This window comes from Nycticebus coucang, chromosome 18 (assembly GCF_027406575.1).
Source record: "Nycticebus coucang isolate mNycCou1 chromosome 18, mNycCou1.pri, whole genome shotgun sequence".
In the NCBI taxonomy this organism is placed as follows: Eukaryota; Metazoa; Chordata; class Mammalia; order Primates; family Lorisidae; genus Nycticebus; species Nycticebus coucang.
Genome location: NC_069797.1, coordinates 52,627,571 through 52,642,850, shown reverse-complemented (window position 1 = coordinate 52,642,850; position 15,280 = coordinate 52,627,571). Strand labels below are relative to the sequence as shown.

The 15,280-nt window shown below is 47.2% G+C and overlaps 1 protein-coding gene and 1 pseudogene across 1 annotated transcript in view; one reads left to right on the top strand and one right to left on the bottom strand.

Moving 5' to 3' along the window:
- The window catches only part of IGF2BP1 (insulin like growth factor 2 mRNA binding protein 1), a 51,488-nt gene extending 50,826 nt beyond the window's left edge, over positions 1-662 (top strand). Inside the window, exon 15 of the mRNA XM_053569009.1 lies at positions 570-662. Within this exon, the coding sequence (XP_053424984.1) occupies positions 570-662 (93 nt within the window). The remainder of the gene's footprint in view (positions 1-569) is intronic.
- An 11,331-nt stretch (positions 663-11,993) lies between these two features.
- On the bottom strand, positions 11,994-13,314 carry LOC128570093 (ADP/ATP translocase 3-like; annotated as a pseudogene).
- Positions 13,315-15,280: the final 1,966 nt, after the last annotated feature.

Below are 15,280 nucleotides of genomic sequence, written 5' to 3'. Positions count from 1 at the left end.
GTAGCTGGGACTACAGGTGCCCATCATAATGCCTGGCTTGTTTTTCTTTTAGTAGAGATGGCGTCTTGCTCTTGGTCAGGCTGATCTCAGATTCCTTGAGCTCAAGCAATCCACCTACCTCGGCCTACCAGAGTGTCTGGATTACAGATGTGAGCCATCATTTTCAGCCAAGTCTGATGTTTGTAACTTGAGGACTGCCTGTAGTGGATATGCAATGACCTCTCCTCATTTATGACCATGTACAAGGTGTAATATTCTACAGTATAAAAACTCTAGGTGTTCTGTGTTTGTGTTTAGTAACATGTGTCAACTTGGTCACATTTTATGCAACTGTCCCTCTAACCTCTGCCACCCTGACTCCTAATCCTCAGCCTTATTATCCAGTGAATACGCCAGCTCTGCTGGAGGCAAAGAAACTTAAGGTCGTTCTTACCCTCACTTTTCCTCTTTCTTCTGAGTCCCATGTGACCTGGTCTGTTGTTCCCAGTGCCTGGATCCCCATGGCTTCTCCCTGCGGAAGGCTGTCTCCTTAGCAGTCCTCACATTCTCCCTCTTACCTGTTGTTGCAGATGGCTCAGCGAAAGATCCGAGACATCCTGGCCCAGGTGAAGCAGCAGCACCAGAAGGGACAGAGTAACCAGGCCCAGGCACGGAGGAAGTGACCTGCCCCATCCCATCATGTCCAGGACAACGGGCAGAAACGGAGAGTGCGCTCTCTTCAGCAGGCCTGAGAATGAGTGGGAATCTAGGACACCTGGGCTGGGCTGTAGATCAGGTTTGCCCACTTGTTTGAGAAAGATGTTCCAGTGAGGAACCCTGATCTCTGCATCCCAAACACCCAACCAATTGGCCCAACACTGCCCACCCCTCCAGGATGTCACCACTGAAATTCTAGCTCAGGGTGCTTTTTAAACGTGGATTGTTTAAGGAAGTCCCCCAGCCCCATCAATAGGGTGAGGCTCTAGTGGGAAGAGAAATAAGATTTTCTTCAGGTTTTTTTTTTTTTTTTTGCAGTTTTGGCTGGGGTCAGGTTTGAACCTACCACCTCTGGTATATGGGGCTGGTGCCCTACTCCTTTGCTCCACAGGCGCCGCCCATTCCTTCAGGTTTTTAACACATACAGAAGAATGTTTTTATCAGCCTCAAAGGATGGTTTCTTTTTCGACCCTAAAATCTTTCCAGTCTTTTTTCCTCTATTTGATTAATTAACTAAAATACCTCCATTCTCATGCGCTGACACCACCTCTTCCTACATTCTTTTATTTTTACTGCTACCAGAAAAAAATGGGAACTAATGCTTTGCTTTACTTAAAATATTGACTCAAGGGAGAAGACCCATCTGTATCTGTTGTTTAATTCCAACCCTTCTCTAACTAATCAAAGGTACAGTAAAGAATAAAGAAGGGGAGGAGATGATATTTAAAATATATTATAATCCACGTTTAAAAGGAGTGCCCTGGTGGCTGATTAGTTCAGATCACTGGCTTGAAAAATTGGCACAAGTGAAATTCCCCCACTCTGCTGGGGCTTCCCCACCACATTCACGTCTCTGCCCATGCAGGGGCCATGCCATGTCCAGGTGCATGTAGGTGGTGTTGATTGCTCACAGGGTAGGGGCTGACCACTGTCCCTGATTCCCATCATTCTCAGGCGAATTTTATATTTTTTAAAAGTCTATTTTAATGATTGGATATGAGCACTGGGAAGGGGATGCCGACTCCCCTTGATAAAGTCTCAGTTCCATGGAGGACTTGAGTGGCCTCAATGGCTGCCATGGTGCCCTCACCCCAGCCCATTTGCTCCCAAAAGGGCTGGTTCCCAGAGTCAGGGCTTATTGGGCACTCAGCTGTGGCACTGTTTCCTTGGTGGTGGTGGGACTTAGAACCCAACCCTGAGCTCCCCTTAAAGCTAAAGTCCATCATCTGGCAAATTCAGTAAATTGGAGAGTACTTGCTTCTGTTTTTATATTTTAGAGAAATATTTTACTGATGGCTTCTGCCTCCATGATTCATTTATTGGCATGATAAAAAATATGTCTAAAAACAAAATTTAGAACACCAGCATTATCTACAAAGGGGTAAATAAGCTTAAGTTGTTAATTAACCAGGCTCAATAAGATCCGGTGGAAGTTCAGCCCTTGTGGAGGACAGCAGCCATCAGTTAAATGAAGTAAGGCCTCCCCTCCTGATATACTGACTGACAATGCATATTAGCCAGGTAATGCACTTTAGCTTCCCTGGACAATACTAGCAAGTGTGCTGGGAAGGAAGGCCTCTCTCTATACATGGAAAAGCCCATGTGTGGAGTTCTCCTCCTTCCAACATTGCAACAACACCAACAAGACAACCAGGACATGTGGGCGGAGTCAGGCAATGCTGTGTGCGAAGTAAACTACCTCAAGGTATGAAGTTACCTCAGCAATTATTTTCCTTTTTGTTCCCCCAACCCCATTTTTGGAAAAAAAATTTTTTTCTTTTTGATTTTTTTTTTTTTCTTTTTGCGGCTTGCTGATATTTTATATAAAAAAGAAAAGCAAAGTAAAAGAGAAGCTGATAGTCTTGAATATTTTATTTTTTTAATGAAAAGAAAAAATGAGAAAGTTATGTTTCATAATTTCTTACAACATGAGCCAGTAAATCTCTCTGGAGAACAGCCCTGGTGGGAAAGGCAGTGGGAACTGGCCCCTTGGGAGGAGGCTGGAGCTGAGAGGGAAGGCCTAGGTCTCAGAGACCCCACAGGGGTAGAGCCCAGAACTCACCTGGCTCTGATCTCTGGCTTCTAGAGCCCTAAGCTGCTGGCCCCTACTGGAGTATCCTATGCGATATGATTAAAAGGCCTAGCAGAGCTGTGGGCCCTCAGTGGCAGAATAACAATGCTCAACAACCAGCTGGCCCTTGGACCTCCCCTCTTTCCTCCTTTAGTTAAACAGTATCCCTGCTGGTTTTTTCCCACCAGTGGTGCTGTTGAGATATTTTAAAATATTGCCTCCGTTTTATCGAGGAGAGAAATAACTAGGAAATATACCCTTTTTAAAAAAAAGCTGTATTTCTCCATCTAAAAATATGGGAGCCAAGATTCTGTTCATGGAAGAAAGACAAGGCCACCCTCTCACCCTCAGAGAGGTCCACCTGGTTTGTCATTGCAATGCTTTTCGTTTTTTAATATCATGTTTCACTTCCATCCCATCTTGCTATTCTTCTTAGTCTATATCCATAGGCCAAGGGGCAAACAGACACTCAAATAACTGCCCTGTCTCCCTGTCTTCTTTAGATTGATTGATTTTTTTAAAAGTGGACCCAAACTTAGGGAATTCTTGATTTAGGGTGGTGGTGGGTGGCAAGGAGGGGCAGGGGATATGGGGACATGACTGGGACAGGTTCCTGCCTTGTTATGTTCTTACCACTTTCTCCCTACAACGTTTCTTTGCAGCCCCCAGAACTAACTGGCCCAAAAAGAGGAGAAGCAGGAAAGCATTTAGGGATCCTATCAGGCCAGTAGAAATAAGCCTCCCCAACCTGTCACAACCACAGAAAGGGTCTCCCAACATTCCATCTCTGGCTCTATGTGCTTTATCCTAAGATGAAGCAGATAACATTCAGACATCGGCCATTTAGTGATTAAAAGCGAATTTTTCAGCAAGCAAGCTTTGATATCTGGTTCAAAGTATCATCAGAAAGAAAAAAAATCCCACAGTACCTGAAATGTGATTGTTGTAGTGTTCAGTTTCCTTGGGGACCTGCTTCCTTCACACCTAAAGCCCCAGTCCTTTTCCTTTGGCTGATTCAGCAAGCAGAAGAGACCAGAAAGTGTAGGGCAAGGAGCTAGAAAACTTCACTTGCTTGATTAGGCAAGGCTCCACCCATCGCTGATTTTTTTGCCCAGCAGGAAAATCGTGGAAGTTCTACTACCAGAAAGCAAAAAGGAGTTTGGTGATTAAGGTTCAGCAGGAGGAAGGGCCTGCCTTCTTGGGGTCTTCCTTTGCCTCATAGGGTTTTAGAGCAACACCTTACCCTCCTGCTCAGCACCTCCATTTTCCCATCCTTGGTGAAATAACAAGCTATGGTGAAAAGCACTTGGGAGATTTGGATGATTTGAGAAAAGCGACTTAAAAAGAATGCTTCCATGCTCTAAGATATATATGTGTGTGTGTGTGCTACATATATATTTTTAAGAAAGGACCATCTCTTTAAGATATATTTTTAAATTGTTTGAAATACAGAGAAAACCAAATGGTTTGATTCACTGACTTACTTTGAAGCTGCATCCGCCAGTTACACCCGATGGCTTTAATCCCCTCTTGGGTCTGGTTGCCTTTTGCAGTTTTGTGTTGTGGACACGCAGCTCCTGTGAGGGGTCTGGGCAGGAGAGAGCCATTTTTTAAGGACAGGGAGTTTTATCATCTTTCCACTCTTTCCTCCCCTCCTCCCAGCCTGTACCAATCTTTTCCCCCTTTTCCCTGAGCTCTCCGTTTCTGAGGGCACTTGGGGAGCTATTCTCTTATTTATGCCTCGCTATTGGCAGAAAAGACCCTGTGTAAAACCCAGAGGACACTGGAGGGGGCGCTCCAATTGGTTCTACGTGTCCATTTTCCTCTGTGCCAAAGACAGACAGAGGCTGAGAGGCGGCTTCTGACCCACCTGGGCTGTCTCCGGGGAAGGGTTCCTGGAAGCCTGGTGAGTTAAGGGCAGGCCCCTCCCCTTCCGCGACCCCTGGGGGACTTGGCGGTGGTTTTGCCAAGGGATAGGGAGCTGAGAAAAGGGTCTGACGGCTCCTGGTTGCACTTTGGGGAAGGAGGGAAAGTTTGGGGCTCCAAATAACTCCCCCTTGTGGGACTGCTCGGTCCCGTGCCCCTACTGCAGAGATGGCGCCGCGTGTTCCCTTCAGGCCTGGCAGATGGGCAGTGAGGAGGGGCCTCAGTTAGCTCTCAAGGGTGCCTTCCCCTCCTCCCACCCCCCCATGTACCCTCTGCCAAACTGGGAATGAGCAGTGCTGCATAACTACCTCACAGAGTCCCAGAGGGCTGCTCCAGCCTTCCTGATCCACAAGAAAAGCTGGTGCCTCCAGGCAACCCCTTCCTCTCCCTCTCATGGGGCGGGCAGGGCCGAGTGGGGGAGGCTTCCTTCCTCCCGCTCAAATGTTTATGGGGAGATCCTAGTGGCTTTGCCATTTATACCACAGGCCACCATTAGAAGGAAAACAGCACAGCCTGACACAGCAATTGCTGGAAGATTCAAGAAAAACCCTCATCGATGCCAGGGGACATAAAAGCCATTTCCCTTACAATACCTGATGATTTAGATGCAGAACATTTTTCTTCTATTCAAACTTACTTAGAGTGACACCAGCTGAAACCTTCAGTTTCTTTCCTTTGGATACAGGTGGCTTCTCCATGGGGTACAGGACAGGGAAGAGGCCTCATGTCTGAAGTGGGGAAGTAGAGGGTGAAAGTCCCAACCCTGACCCTTGGGCCTGTGCGTTGCTTTGGGGCGCGGTCTGGTCTGATGGCGCCAGTACTGGTGCCTTAGTATGGTTGAATCCGGACTGACAAGACAAAAGAAAAAAGAATTTTTTTTTTTTTTTTCTTAAAGGAAATAGCAGGAAGCTCCTTGGGAGCATGTGTTTTGAGTAACCACAAGTGATGGATGCTACGAGTATAAATGGATTAACTACCTCAATCCTTACAGTAAGATTGGAACCAAGGGCAGGGACTCATGCATAAGGGTGTGAATCCCAGCCAGGAGGAGTGAGTAGAGGCTTGTGCCACAAAAGGTTTGTCCTTGGGGAACAGGCAGGCCTGCCAGGATCCCCACCCCCATATGGGCCCGGTTGGGAGGGCTGGCCATTAGGTCCCCCTTTCTGCCGCCTTTGCCCAGGTTTCACCCTCTTTGCCTCCAGTTTGCCCCCTCTCTCACTACTATAGCTTTGTCTGACCAGGTGGTGAGGAAAGGAGTTGCTTCTTCCCTTCTGCTAGAGGGGGCCTGGCTGGAGGTTAGACCCAGGGCTTAGCCTGGAACCCACCAGTCAGCCCCAAAGTCATGAAGCCTGGGGAAGCCAAACTTGAGACCTCTTCAACAGGGTTTCTTTGAGATCCTCCACCTCCACTGGATCCCTTCTCAGTCTTCAAGGCGGGGGACTGTTGCCTCTAGAAGGACTTGCGGTGGTGTGGGATCCTTTGCCCTGAGAGAATCTGAGGCCCAGTCCTTCGGACTCACTCAGGCCATCTTTGTAGTCAGGGGAGTTCCACTGGGCAACCCCCGCCCCTCCCCACCCTCTAATGGACCTCCTCATAGAAGCCCCATTTCACTTTTGTTTTATCTACCTCTTAGCAAAACAATAGAGATAAATTAGGTAGTGGCAACTCCACTTGCTTAGGTTAGGGGGGGAAAAAGATTTCTTTTTCCAAAGGAAAAAAAAATATTACCTTAAAAATACTTTCCAAAAAATTAAAAAAAAAAACAAAAAACCAAAAAAAAATTTTTTTTAAAGAGGGAGACATTTTCAGTGACCACTGGGTTGTTTTAATTTCCCATACTTTTCCAAACTCTTCTCTTTTTTTTTCCCCCATGAATAAGTTACACTTTTTGGTGATTTTTTTCATTTGTTTAAGATAACCTGCTAGCCCTTCTAACAGGTACAGGTTTCACAGCCCGCCCCTGGCTCATCTTACTCTCCACCCCACTCCTGCCAGTGAGTCCTACCTGTGAGTAGGTTAGTTCTCTCCCGTTCATCCTCCTGGCCTGGTGACTTTAGTCACTGCCCTCCCCACCCCTTCCCAAGAAAGGCTCTGTGTGTATTAAGGGTGCTTAAGTCTTGACTCACCATTTCCACCTGTGAGGCCTGGGGAACCACTTTTAACACTTCTGTGCTAATTTTATGTAAGCCACTGCTATATAAAGTCGCATTCAAAATTAATTTCAGCAGATGATGAGTTATAATGAATAAACATCCTCTACCACCATTTGGATTCTTTACTTTCTCCAGAATCTTGGTCCTGGTCCCTGAAACCAGAGTAAGTGAAAAGAGCCTCCTCCCCTGAGGCAAAGTGGATTGGTGTGCAGTTCTAAGACATCATTTATTCAGGAGAGGGAAACATTTATTTTTATGAATGTAAAACGGGAAGGGCTGGAGGGCTCCTGCTTGTGACTTTTAAAAAATAACTGCTACCTTCTGTAATTGCAGCATCTTTGAAAATTGTATCTTACTGGATATCTGCCAGCCATCACCACCCTGTTTTTTTATTGTACTCTTCCTCCCTCCTTTAACTGTTCTTTATTTTGTTGGGGGAGGTGGGACAGCTGGCTCAGACTTTCAGAGTTTATTTGTTTTTTGTTTTTTTTTTTTTTGATGGATAAACAAACACTCCAGTTTTCTTTCCCGTGAAGGTATTTCAGCCACAAACCTCTTCATTTTGCTGTTTCAATTTCAAAATAAAAGGAAACTTATATTGAAAGTTGAATGTGTCTGTGCCTAAGTGGTTTTGGATCTGGGAGTTGAGACCCAGGGTTCAGGGGTCAGTCTTAGCATGAGAGCTTAGGTTCCCATGGACCTAAGTTCAGGAGGCTTTTTTCTTACATTTACAGGACAGAGCCATGGCTTTTATTTTATTTATTTTTTTAGAGCCTCAAGCTGTTGCCCTGGGTAGAGTGCTCTGGCATCTCAGCAATCTCTAACTCCTGGCTTAAGTGATTCTCTTGCAGCTGGGACTACAGATGCCCGCCACAATGCCTGGCTATTTTTTTGTTGCAGTTTGGCCGGGTCTGGGTTGGAACCCCCCACCCTCGGTATATGGGGCTGGTGCCCTACTCACTGAGCCACAGGCGCCGCACCTCTATTTGTGTTTTTATGACTGCTCTGGATATGTAGATCAGTGAAATACATATATATATATATTTTGTTTGTTTTGTTTTTTAATAGTCTTGCTCTGTTGCCCAGGCTAGAGTACCATGGTGTCTGAGCCAGCCTAGCTCAGAGCAATTTCAAACTACTGAGTTCAAGTGATCATCCTGCCTCAGCCTCCTGAGTAGCTGGACTACAGTTGTCTGCCACAATGCCCACCTAATTTTCCTATTTTTATTATTTATTTATTTATTTATTCTTTTTGTAGAGACAGAGTCTCACTTTATCCCCCTCAGTAGAGTGCTATGGTGTCATAGCTCACAGCACTTCCAACTCTTGGGCTTAGGCGATTCTCTTGCCTCAGCCTCCTGAGTAGCTGGGACTATATAGGCGCCCAGCTATTTTTTTGTTGCAGTTTGGCCAGGGCAGGGTTTGAACCCGCCACCCTTGGCTGGTGCCCTATCCACTGAGCCACAGGCGCTGCCAATTTTCCTATTTTTAGTAGAGACGGGGTCTCATTTTTGCTCAGGCTCAACTCCTGAGCTCAAGGTATCCTGACTTGGTCTCCCAGAGTGCTGGGATAACAGGCATGAGCCACCACCAACAGCTAAAACTGGATATTGAGGAAAGGAAAGTGAAGGCAAAATCTGTTGTCTTCTACCAAAAGAAGAAAATCTTAAGTACTGTGACATTTCTGCCAAAAGTAACAACTGAAAATTCCATCTTCTGGCTTGCCAGACCCTAACTTGGAATTTATTGGACCCTAACTTGGAGTTTATTGCTATGCCTGCTCTTGCCCCCAGAAGTGGTTATGGACTCAACTTTGGCAGCACAGTTTGAACATGACTTAGAGTTTGCTCAGACAGCTGCTCTCCTAGTGAGGAGGACCATGACCTGTGAGAATGAAGCTGGAGCCTAGCATCAGAAGTGCAAGTTTATAGGCTGTCTTATGACATCCAGTGGTATAGTGTGTGTGCCACTTTATTATCTAGCTAAGCAGCACATGTGCTTCATCTGTGGGACACTGAAGGACATGAATGGACCTAAGATTGAACGCAGCAGTTTAAAAAATACCTACACTGTTTGGACATGGATCTTTAGCTGTTTGGAATGCAGTTAATTCCTCAAATACAAGACTGCTACAGATGTACCACAATATCCAGTGATGAAATCTTTTTTTGTTACTTTCATTTCCAATCCTTTTCATTTAGAATCAGAATAAAATTTTTATTTTAAAATCCAAAAGAAAAAGAAAAAGGCCAGCTGGGGTGGCTCCTGCCTATAATCTCAGCACTCTGGGAGGCCGAGGTGGGTGGCTTGCTTGAGCTCAGGAGTTTAAGACCAGCCTGAGAAAGAGCAAGACCTAGTCTCTACTAAAAATAGGAAAAACTAGCCACTTATTATGGTGGGTTCCTATAGTCACAGCTACTCAAGGAGACTGAGGCAACGGGATTGCTTCAGCTCGAGTTTGAGGTTGCTGTGAGCTATCATGCCATAGCACTCTACCTAGGGCACTATTGAGACTGTATTTCCAAAAAAAAAAGTGAGTTTGAGGCTGAGTTAATGGCCACTTAAAACCAAAAATGAATGCAAAACTGCTTACCATGCATGTCGCTCCCTCTACCCCTGAGGTACCTGTGTTAAAACTTGGTGTGTTTCTGTAAAAAAAAGAGTTAACATCACAAAGTGAGGCTTCAGCCCATTCATTGTATGAATAAATGTAAAGATGAGTTATGTTTGAATTGTGAAAGTGCATAAAGTACTGGAAAGTTCCTCTGGTGTCCAACATGTTCACTCCATAATGATGCCTTGTTTTTTTTTTTTTGTTTTTTTTTTTTGGCCGGGGCTGGGTTTGAACCCACCACCTCCGGCATATGGGACCAGCGCCCTACTCCTTGAGCCACAGGCGCCACCATGATGCCTTGTTGATTGGCAAGTTAAAGGTCTCATTCTTGGTGGCTGTGGTTGATGGCACCATAACCCATAAGACCCAACAAAATTCTGGGCCTGCTTGCCAAGTGAAGTGTCTTGAAACAATGTAGGTGGATTTACAACACCAAACGTCTCTGGCACTCAAGGAATAACTTCTTTTACAAAGTAAGAAATTCTGTGTTACTAATACAAAACTAACTCCTAGCAAAGATTAAAGAAGGCCTGATTGTCTTGTTATAAAAGAGGCTGTATTGGTTTCCTAAGGCTGTTGTAATGAGTGGTGACTTTAAGTGCTGACTTTAAGTACCACAAAGTTAGTGGCTTAAAACAGTTCTGAAAGCCATAGGTCCAAAATCAAGGTGTCAGCAGAGTGGGTTCCTTTTGGAGGTCCTTAGGGATAATCCATCCCATGCCTCTCTCTTAGCTTCTGCTGGTTGCCAGCAATCCTTATCTTTCTGTCTCTTATAAAGATAACTCATTGTTAGATTTAAGGCCCTTCTAATTCATGATGATCTCATTCCAAAATCCTTACCTTAATTATCTGCAAGAACACTATTCCAAATAAAGGCACATTCTGAGGTCCCAGAGGGTATACCTTTTGGGAGGGATACCATTCAACCTCCTATAGACTGCATATTACAAGGAATGTTGGCTCACCTGCTCCTGACAGGTTAGTTAGCAACACTGGATTTTTAATTCCCTCCCAGAGGTTGATAAGATCACATTGCCCTTTTTTGGAAAAGACCGGTGAGACCAGTAGGCCAACCAGCCAGATTGGATCCGAATGCTTGGGTAGTAGTGACTTTAAGTGCTGATGCATTTGGTGACAAGAGGTCCAAGTGATTTAACCTGTTGCCCTGAGACACACAATGGTTTGGATTGGTGATTAAAGGGGAAAAGAGCCCATCAAGTTAAGAAAAGCATACAGTGCAGGTGCAGTGGCCCAGGCCTGTAATCCTATAATCCCAGCACTCTGGGAGGTTGAGGTGGGAGGATAGCTTGAATTTAGGAGTTTGAGACCAGCCTGAACAAGAGTGTGACCCCGTCTCTACCAAAAATTAGAAAAACTAGCCACGTGTTGTGGTGGGCACCTATAGTCCCAGTCCCAGTTACTTGGGAGGCTGGGGCAGGAAAATCACTTGAGCCCAAGCCCAGTTTTTTCTTTTTTTTTTTTAAACACAGAGTTTCACTTTTTCTTTTTTTATTTTTTGAACTCAAGGCTGAATCCTTCATTTCCCACAGCTTCAGGTAGCTGAGAACCCAAATTGAAACCCTGGAGTTGATGGGTCAGAGCCCAGGGAACCAGAGTTCCTCTGTTAAGACCCACGTGGGGGTGATAGGTGGAAAGTCTTATTTGGTCACTCACCCACAGAATGAACCACGTGACTGCAGCTGAGACATGACTTGAATATCCTGGCCCTAATCTAGTTTCATCAGGACAGAAATAATGGCTTGTACCTGGCAATGCCTTGAGATTTCTGATAAAAACAAATCCTGCCTTGGAGCCAGTATTTTTCAAAAGCTCAGGAGGCAGGCTCTTAGGAAGACATGTCTTTTCATAAGCAATTAGCATGAATGCTCAGTCTGGTGGAGAAAATTTCAAAACAAGCTTCTCCTCCTGCAAAACAAGCTTCTCCCCCTGTCTGTCACCTCTGGGATGTCCACTACAGCCATTGCTGGAACAGAAGGCAGAAGGCGGCCCAAGGAGCCACCACACAGTGGCAGAACTCCTTACCCTCAAGGCGATGCCATCAGGTAGGGCCTTAGGAAGCGTGAGGGCTCTGCCTTTGTGAGCAGGGTTAGTACCCTTAGAGAAGGGACCTCTGAGAAGTTCCCCCCCAGACTAACACAGGGAGAAGACGGCCTTCCCAGTCACCAATCCTGCCAGGCCCTGGTATCCCACTTGCAGCCTGCAGAACTGTGAGAAACAGACTTGGTCATAACCACTCAGTTCATAGCACTGATACAGCTGTATGAACTGAGTAAGAAACTGTAAAGTAGTGCCCGCAAAGACCACTCTCCAGAGCAGGGAGTTCAACGGAAGCCTGGAGGGCCCTGCTCCCGCGTAGGTCTCCATCCTACCTCTTCCAAGCTGCTGACACTCGACCCTCCCTGCTCCACCCCCAGGGTGGGTGGGAAGCACCACAAGACCTGTCACAGACCCTGCCTGCCTCCCCAACAGGCTCTCTGGACACCCCCAGGCTGCTCTGCTCACGCTGGAGGTGCTGGGTGTGCCCCATTTATTGTTCTGCAGGAATGCCCAGCAGAGGACAGCATCTGGAGCGCTCACTGTGCAAAGAGGAGCTAGTGCTTAAGTACAAATGGGAGACGTGATTCTTTTTACGTAAATACTTAAACACGACATGGGTCCTACAAGCGTCTGGACTCTAGGTCTGAGTGGCCCACATGTCAAGATCCCCCTCCCCCCGTAATCAATGGTCATCATGATCTGGAGCCCCTTTCTAGAGCCTCCCCAGCCTCTACATGATCAGGCCAGGATAACTGGAATTTCTCGAAGGTTGATGGTCCGTGACGGTTAGGGATTCTACGTGGCTCTCCTGGTCCCCACACCGCATGAGTGTAGCTGTTCTTAGATGACTTTCTTGAGCTCATCATACAGGACTAGCACGAATCACCCCCCATACCCCTGAGGACGTTGGACCAGGCGCCCTTGAAGAAGGCTGTGCCCCCCTCATCTCTGAAGATCTTCCTCCAGCACTCCACAGTGCCCTTGTACATGATGTCAGCTCCTTTGCGCCCCAACTGCATCATCATCCTTCGCCTCACGGTGTCCAAGGGATAGGACACGATACCAGCCACGGCCGTCACAGTCTGGGCTATCATCCAGCTGACCACAATGTGGGTGTTCTTGGGGTCGGGGAGCATGACTTTGGCGGTGTCCTACACGCCGAAGTAGGCAGCCCGCCCAGTAGATGATGATTCTCTGCACTGAGACGTTGAAGCCCTGGTACAGGCCGCGGACCCCATCTGACTTAGTGATCTTCACCAGACAGTCTCCCAGGCCCTTGAACTCCCGTTCTGCGCCCGACTTCCCCACGTCGGCAGCCAAACGGGTTCTGGCGAAATCCAGCGGGTACACGAAGCAGAGGGAGGTGGCCCGGCGGCCCCTCCAGAGGCCAGGTTGCTGGGGAAATACCTCCAGAACTGAGTGTGTTTGTCCACACCCCCCAGGAAGATCTGCTTGTACTTATCCTTGAAGGCAAAGTTGAGGGCTTGGGGGGGGAAATAGCGGATGACGTTAGCCAGGTTGCCCCTCCTGAAGGACAGCACGCCCTGCTCCCTGGGGATGCGCACGACGCAGTCCACGATGTCCTTGTACTGCTTATCGGCCGTAATCTGCTTGCTCGAGTGCTGCACCTGCAGCAGCAGCTTGACCCGCTCGATCCGGGCCACGGCCGTCTTGGAGATGGTAGAGGCGATGCCCCCGGCCAGGAAGTCCTTGGCGAAGGAGATGGCCTGTCCCGTCATGGTGGCGGCGCGGGCGAACGACCGGAGAGCGGGCGCGGAGGACAGAGGGCGGGCACCGCTGGCTCAGCACTGCCGCCGCTAGGACCGAAAGGCCAGAATTTCACTTTTTCATCCTTGGTAGAGTGCTGTGGCGTCATAACTCACAGCAACCTCCAACTCTTGTGTTCAAGAGATTCTCTAGCCTCAGCCTCCCAAGTAGCTGGGACCACCACAATGCCTGGCTATTGTTAAAGACGGGGTCTTGCTCTTGCTCAGGCTGGTCTCAAACCTGTGAGCTCAGGGCAATCCACCCATCTCGGCCTCCCAGGAGTTTGAGGCTGCTGTGAGCTAGGTTAAAGACATGGCAATCTAGCCTGGGCAACAGAGTGAGACTGTCTCCAAAAAAAAAAAAAAAAAGAAAGAAAGAAAAGAAAAGAACCACAAAAATAACTGCGTTTTTTGTTCACACTTTTTATACCACTGGAAAAGTAAAACTGCTTCCCTCCAACTCTTAGCTATGACCCCAGATGAGATGTCTCCTGCTCAGCAGGGCTAGTCAGCTATGCAGAGGTATAGTGTGGTCTCCTCTTGTAGTGAGTGAGGGGAAAGAAGGAACTTTAGAGAGATGTTTGGGCAAAAGCCCAGTGAGACCAGAGAGGTTGGCTTCTGGACTACAGGTTAGTTGTGCTATTTGAGAAGGAGGGAAATCGGTTGACTAATGACTGATCCAATGCTCCAAGCCAGCCTGGCCACGTCCACCTTGATGACATGAACATGGAGGAAGAATACGTGAAGACCACCCAGGGCTGCTGCAGTCAGTGGATCTTTATATCCATGGTGAAACAGCAGCTTATTGAAGCAGAGTTTTTGTTGTCTGGTAAGGACCCATGAGCAAAAGACCCTACAACTCTTAGGGTCTTTGTCACCTTGGCCTGGATCTGTAATGGAAAACAGGAATGTCTAGTGATGGATAGTTACTGAGGATCAGACCGACCAGTTTGTTCAAATGGCTCTGTCATGGACAATTAAATTTAGAAAATTTACTGGGCAACACATTTTTGTGACTAGAAGTCTGGATATAGGCCAAGGTAAATGCCATTCAGGGTAAATGGGAAAGAAACAAAGAAATTAAAGGTCTAGAACACAGGACAATGTGGACCTGGCAATTATACCATGGAGTCCCCAAACAGGAGGTTGATGATTTACCCCTGAAGGAAATTCTCACTATTAGGCCATAGAATTTAAAGTTCTGGGCTGTAGCAGGGGAAGATACCTGTCGCCAGCTTTGGCATTTACTGCAGATGAACACAAGGAGGACCAAAGGGCCCTTAGACACCCTCACCGAGTCTGTGCTGTTTGGACTGTGTTGATCTAATGCCTTCACGTTACCTCTCTACCCAGAGATTACTGCCCTCAAGAACAAATGGGACTCGGGCAGAAGCCAAGGTCCTCTCGTCCCTCAGAAGAACCAGAGTCCTCATGCTGGGCCAGGTGTGTCTGGATTTGACAGCAACTGAGGATGCTGAACCTTTTCAGTCCTTTTGGACACAAGTCCAAGTTACTGTGTTGCCAGGAAGCACTCCTGGATGTGGCTGGAAAATTAACTGGATTTGGAAACAACTCTCAAACTGAACAGTGGACCGACACAACTCTAGGAGTGAGTTCTTCAGGCCAAGGCACACTCAAGTAATTGTCCCTGATGTGGCTTTTGCTGTGAGGGAAGTTCCTGATGGAGTAATGCCACAATTAGAACAGTTGTAGTGGGACCAGTACCCAATCAGGAACCCATCAGGCTTCCCAGCCTCTTCTTGTTACTGGGAACCGACAAGGAACCGAGGGCAGGGGTCAGCGGGTGGGGAGTGGGAAGGTCACCGTACTGACCAAGCAGTTAATGGAGGCAGGGGTGTTGTAGTCCCAGCTACTCAGGAGGCTGAGGCAAGAGAATCCCCTAAGCCCAGGAGTTGGAGGTTGCTGTGAGCTGTGACGTCACAGAACTCTACCGAGGGCGATAAAGTGAGACTATCACTAAAAAATAAATAAATAA